This window comes from Loa loa (assembly GCF_000183805.2).
Source record: "Loa loa unplaced genomic scaffold supercont3.546, whole genome shotgun sequence".
Classification (NCBI taxonomy): domain Eukaryota; kingdom Metazoa; phylum Nematoda; class Chromadorea; order Rhabditida; family Onchocercidae; genus Loa; species Loa loa.
Genome location: NW_018108726.1, coordinates 1 through 6599, shown reverse-complemented (window position 1 = coordinate 6599; position 6599 = coordinate 1). Strand labels below are relative to the sequence as shown.

The 6599-nt window shown below is 28.2% G+C and overlaps 1 protein-coding gene across 1 annotated transcript; it reads right to left on the bottom strand.

Annotated features, from left to right (window-relative positions):
• Nucleotides 1-92: 92 nt before the first annotated feature.
• LOAG_11515 (ABC transporter) lies at nt 93-6276 on the bottom strand (the record flags this gene model as incomplete). The annotated part of the gene is made up of 16 exons (XM_020448362.1): nt 93-274; nt 533-641; nt 866-1076; nt 1295-1406; nt 1906-2085; nt 2567-2661; nt 2831-2978; nt 3199-3302; nt 3487-3667; nt 3916-4024; nt 4176-4295; nt 4466-4614; nt 4857-4929; nt 5464-5635; nt 5835-5987; nt 6150-6276. The coding sequence occupies 16 exons, from the start codon at nt 6274-6276 to the stop codon at nt 206-208; spliced, it is 2112 nt and encodes a 703-aa protein (XP_020301487.1). The 3' UTR covers nt 93-205.
• Between the last annotated feature and the right edge of the window lie 323 nt (nt 6277-6599).

Sequence of the window (6599 nt, the reverse complement as noted above, 5' to 3'; positions counted from 1 at the left end):
AGTCTGATCGCATTCTTTACTCCTCGGTACTATTAATAAAAAATGTTGTATTTTAGTTTTGACAGCAGTATGTTTTGAACAGCGTAGCAGATGTTTGATTCATTGTTGAATCATTTATTCTTTGATAACAGGATTTTTAATTATTTGACAAGGAAAACTGTAATTACTATTACAACAATCAAAATATACAATGGAAATTCATCAGTTATGTTTCATTAATGCTTGATGAATAGTTCAGAATGGAGTCTTTCGTACTGCCATTACCACAGAATAACTGCAATAATAATTCATAAATGCTTTGAAAACTAATTTACTTCAGTTAAACTTTTAAACTTCATACAGCAAATTATAGCACTTCAGTTGAAATGATACTAGGAATGAAAGCAGTCTAACTGTGCATTTAATATTTCTCAGCGGTAGGTTTCTTTCATAAGGTCTGAATTTTGAATTACAGATTATTATCTTACTAGGCGATTTGCTTTTGCATCATTTCAGGTACGTAATTTTATTAGATAGGGAAGAAAAGACATACCTCATTTTTATTCATATCGCTGTTGGATGATTGTAAAATTTCGGAATCCATCGGACACAACCGATATCTTCCTTGCCCGTCGTACTGCAGAAGATGAGTGTGAAATCGCCTAAAATTGTTTGAAGTGGTTCATGAGTTTTAAAATAGAATTTTTCTGACAGAAATACTTTAGCCTTCTTTTTAAAATAACAATCCTTTCGTTTCACATGTTTGTTTTAGTTACACAAGTGTAAACTATGAGCTGATGGGAAATTGATGTGGCATATTGAGTTTGAATTAAGTCGAAATTTCTGCAGTGAATTTAAAAATTCCCAATTACCAGTATTATTTTACCAAAGACTTGGACGATGTGATACAGAGAGAAGTGTAAAGCCGGCATCTTTCATTGCTTGATAAATCAGTGCTTCGACATCTATCGATATTGCACTAGTACATTCATCCAGTAAGGCATACTTTGGTTGATGATAAAAAATCCTTGCTAGGCCTAATCGTTGCTTTTCACCACCTGATAGAACACCAATCCATTCACGTTTGCTTTCGAAACCTACAATCTCATTCCATTCTAGGTATTTTATAATTTTTATCTTTTTATAATTTATTTTTTATAATTTTTTTTTATTTTTATAATTATTTTATAAATTTTATAATTTTTGAATTTCCCCTAAGAACTTAATTTCATACTCTTTTAATCATTTGCTATTAAACTTTTTTTCTTTTATTTTTGACAAATGCTGGTATTAGCAAAATATTCGAATCACAAACCTCCTTCACGCTCCACAATATCACTCAAATGTACCGTTTTTAAAATTTCCATCAAACCAGTATCTGTGATACCTTTCCTTCGCATATCCGTCACAGTATCCGGATAAATGATCTGTTTGAATTTCTTCGTTATTTACATATTATAAGTGTATGTAAAAGCGGTAGTATATTGGTAATGGAGTATAATAGTAGTAAGGATTGAGTAAAAGGTAATAAAGAATAAATGGCGTAAGAAATACTGAAAATCAGTTTTTTATAATCTCTGTTATTAGTTGTGTAGGATGAAAAAGGACAAGATCAAGGATTAAAATATAGAATGATGGATGAATCAAATTAATTAAAATGAAATTTTAATCGTGTTTTTACATTTGTAATAAGCTAGGAGGAAATCATGAAATACTACGTAAGTAATATTTTTTGCAATAATTAACTTATCCTCTGCCATCTTTCCAAATTTTTTTCATGATTGAAATAAATGAAAGACGAAGAGATTTAAAATGAATAAATGATAACTTACTTCATGTATTCTTGTATGGCAGATAACTTCCGAACTGTCCGGATAATAGCCACGTTTACCTGACACTGCCAGGGGATAAATATTACTTACTAACCTGATCTCTTAGATTTCCGAAAGTCATATACGGTCGTTGCGGTAAATAATACATTTCTGCTTTTGGCGGTAATTCCAATCGTCCACGATATACTGGCCATAAACCACCAAGGATTCGAAACAGTGAACTTTTACCACAACCATTTGGACCAGTAATGAATAAATGCATGCCAGCATGAATCTGTTAGTTGTGTAAGATATTTGGAGAAAAATTAAATTTATAATTTTACAGGAATTCTCAAATTTATAAGGATATAGCTAAAAAATCTGATATTTTAACTTCCTCCTCTTTCTCTTCTCTTTCTCGCTTGCTCATTTCAGCAACAATATCAATTTATAGTTTAACCGTGAAATAAGATGAAATTGCATATTTTAACCGTCTTGGAATTCCAGTTAGGAAACCTACTTGAATGAAATTCTTTTTTACCACTTTTTATAAACTTATTATCACCCTTCCGAAAAAATTCAAATACATATTAGCCTAGCAAACTGACTACTTTATATTCTAAAGTAAATAGCAAAAAGAATTGAAAAAACAAAGAGCCAAATATGAATGCTTCAAATCCTATCCCCCTTCTGCAACTAAAGGAGCGAAATTTTTAAATGATTTGTTTAAGTCACAAAAACGACCTAAGGATTAAGTTTAAATGTACTCCGCAAACCTCAATACTGAAATTGTTGACAATGATATGACCAGCTGGAGTAACAATCGGCACATCACATAATCTAACAATGCCATTTGTTTGAAGAATTTGACCTGTAAATTTTTCGAAATGCATTATTACAGAATCAATAAACAATTCAGCAGTTGGAAATAAATTTTTACAATATTGTTCTTTTTTGTCAAATTTTCGATAAAATTTCAAACAACAATTTTAGTTCCGTAAATTTTACTTGGACTATTATGTATCCATGAAAGTAATTACCATGTATTTCATGAGTATCAAATTGTACCATATCATTCTCGCTCATGTTTTCCAGACTTTTTTCCCGGATAAATTTTTGTTGTTTTACGTCTTCAAAAACTTCGAACATATGATAAACACGTGATGCATATCCAGCCAATTCGATCACCTAAAAAGTATAATGTATTTTAAAATAAATAATGGACAAAATGCATCTGAAAGTTGTAAAAAAAAAAAAAGTAATTGTAAAAGTATTTCTCATATATGTTTTCAAATGTAACATTTCTTCAATGTTTAAACAAATCCATAAAAAATCTTCAGAATTGGCAAAATGACTATTTGTGATATTTCTGCATAATAAAATAGCAATATTTTGAAATCATAAAAACCTCTTTATGGGAAATCATTAATTTTTCAGCAGCACCTGCTACAACACCCATCAAATTTTTTGCAGTCATAAAATTAGCTGTTCGATCGCCCACTTTTATTTTTGCTGAAATCTAGAAGATAAATGTAGAATGATTATCAGAATAATATCATAGTTGGACCACTGTATAAAGTGTAGCTAAAATTATCTTACATCAAAACTAATGTTGTAATATTTCCTTTAAAACAATTTTAAAGTGTTACTATTTTTTTTTTTTTTTTAAGTGCACATAATAATTGATAGAACTTACATGATGCTTTGGTAGATTTTGTGGTGAATAACGGAGGAGCAATCATAATCATACCCGTAGCTGTCCATAAATATTTCAATAAATATTGTTCTACCATGATATACGGTATTTTCTTCCGGCAGATTAAGTATGCATGATGTTGAATGTTATTAAATGCTTTTAGCAGGCAAATTTTTTCAGTCTGAAAAATTTCGACCATTTTATCGTTTTTTTGCATTGGCATCTTATTAAGCTTATATTCTGCTAATGAGTAATTAGTGAATTTTAAAGATAAATTAGTTTAAAATATAAAAATTTAATGTGTAAAAGCTAATAATTCAGCATTCCGAATAATTGAAATAAAACTCATTTTGAAGCAAGAACAAGTTAATTTGCATGAATTAATTGATTAACAATAAATATTCAATTATAAGATATTTTCTTCCTGACCTCATGCCCTCTGTAAAGTGCAACTTCTTCAGAATTCGAAATGAGACGTGAATGTAAAAAGCGTAAAGCACCTTTCTTTTTTGATTCTTCCGAAAATAATTCGCTAAAGCTGTAATAAAGGAAAAAAAAATGACAATAAAATAGTACGGTAATTGATAAGCTAACAATGATCAAAGATTGTTTTTTTTTTTGGAATAAACTTTGTATAAAGATGAGGACAAAAAAAAAAAAGAAAAAAAAAGGTCGATTAAAGTCCTCACTTAGGCGATATGAACCGCAATAGTCCAGCAGTACTCATCAAAATACCAGGCCCCATGATAATCAAAAGGAATATACCTGAACCTAACTTTGCTTTCCATGATTTATATACCAGTGTCGATCTGAAATTAATACAATTCAAAACTATTGCATGGACTAACAATGGTGAGCTTTTCCAGGATCTAGTTGATGATAGTTTAAAGATTTTGGATATTGGTTGAAAGTGAATGGAAATTTGAAATTTGGAAATTCCAAATATTATATGAGAGGAGGATTAAAAAAAAAAAAGTACCCTACGAAGATGATGTCAAAAAGTGGCTTAAGGATTAATGAAAACAGGCGTGAAGTTGTTTGACAAAATGCCATAACATCATCTGTCAAACATTGATCAACATTTTTTAGTCGTTCATCCAAATTATTTACACGATAATATGTACAATCCTGAAAATATTTTGTACTTCTCAAAAAAAGAAGAAAAAAAACATAAATCAACTTTATCAAGAGAAGGAATTCGTTCAGAAGCATTTAAATTTGAAATTTAAAAATTAGGAGTTTGGATTTGAAATTATTTTGTTTAGACATTTTACAATGTTTATTAATACAAAAACAATAAGGCTTTTCAAACAAATAATTTGAATGGTTTTTTTCTTTTTCTAAATAAAAATGTTTGAATTAAAGCAAACCGATAAATATTTATTGTAAGCGTATTGAGTAAGACGAGCACGAAATGCTATGGCAACATAACCTTCCATGAACCTGGAATGAATGATTTCAAAATTCACCGACCCAAATTTTTTTTTTAAAATTCATAAAAGAAAATTCAAGAATGCATATAACGTTTCAAATTTTAATTTCATCATTAAATGGAAAGAAAATGACAATTTCTACAGGTAATTTACAAGTTAAAATCATAGTTAAATTATATGAATTGCTTGCATTTTTTTTTTTCATCCCTTTAAACAATGACTTTGATATTTACCAAAAAAAAAAGACTTTTAAAAAAATCAAAAGGAAATCTGCTGTTAAATCAAATTAGAAATTTAAAAAGATTTTGAAAACGATAAATGTTGCTATTGGATTTAATAATTCAATTCATAACTATTGATCAAGTGGATATTTGTGGTATGTTTTGGTCATGTGAAGAAATGAATTAACTAAAAGTTAAAATCATCCGATCCGATATTGTTGCAAAGATTGCAATTATGATGAAAAAATTGAAATAAAATTTCAATAAATTTTGGCAATCAATGATCAGATTTTGCAAAATAAAAAACAAAAATTATGACATACTTGATCATACTATTAACAAATGTAGCAGGTATTGCTACCAAGAACCATTTGATAAGATATCGAATAAATGCAGCAGATTGTATTTCAACAATTGTTCGAATTAAATGACCTTCTAGAGATGCTACATAAATGGACAACAATGTTCTTGACAGCAATACAACGGAGTACAGTGCTGAATTTTATAAAAAAATAAATTTTCTTCTTGTTGAATTTTTTATTTTTGACCAATTAGTCGGTGATAGTAAAATTTAGAAATCATTTGTTGACAGAAGTCATTTCATTCTGGTAAATTAGGGATTTTTGAATTAATTAAAATGTAGTATTAAAGAGAGAGAGAGAGGGAGAGAAGAAAAAAAACTCACTAAACTTACCAATGAGAAATGTTTCTCTACATTTGAAACGTGGAATAATAATTTTTAACAAAAAATGAAGTTTATATAGAAGCGTTGTATTCATTGTATTATACCATTTTGAAGATTTCCAGCTTCTTACATTTTTTGATTTCAAAATTATTGATGATGGAACTGTAATGGGATTTATGTACATCATTTAAGTATTAATTTTAATTTTCAAATTTATTTTTTAATTTCTAAATAATGAAGTATAAAAATAACGGATTAATTAAAGTAGTGATAAAATTGATATTTATCAATTATTTTTCATTTTAAATTGGAGAAAAAAATTACCTCCTTTTCTGACAATATTTACAAATGCGGCAACAAAAAGAAGTGAAGCAATTGTGGTAGCACCATAAAACAAATGACTGATTGAAGCATTTCCGGAAACAGGTTGAAATTTGGATAAAGCAGCCATCTTTGCATCATACACATACACTGTTTGAGCCAAATAAATCAATGTATCATTAAATCAATAAACCGAATAAATCATTCTTCTGTAATAATAAAAGTGATTTTGAATGATTCACAAAAAATTATGAATTGATAATATTTCAAACAAAAATTCGTCGAACAATTAAATGATATATGAAAAAAAAATTGAAATGTGTATATTTCAATAACAAAACAAACAAACTATATGATTAAGAATTTTGATGAATGAAAGATTGAAATTATTTATTAAAAATAAAAGAAATAAATCAGAAGTTTCATATTTATTTGATGAAAAAAACAATTGTT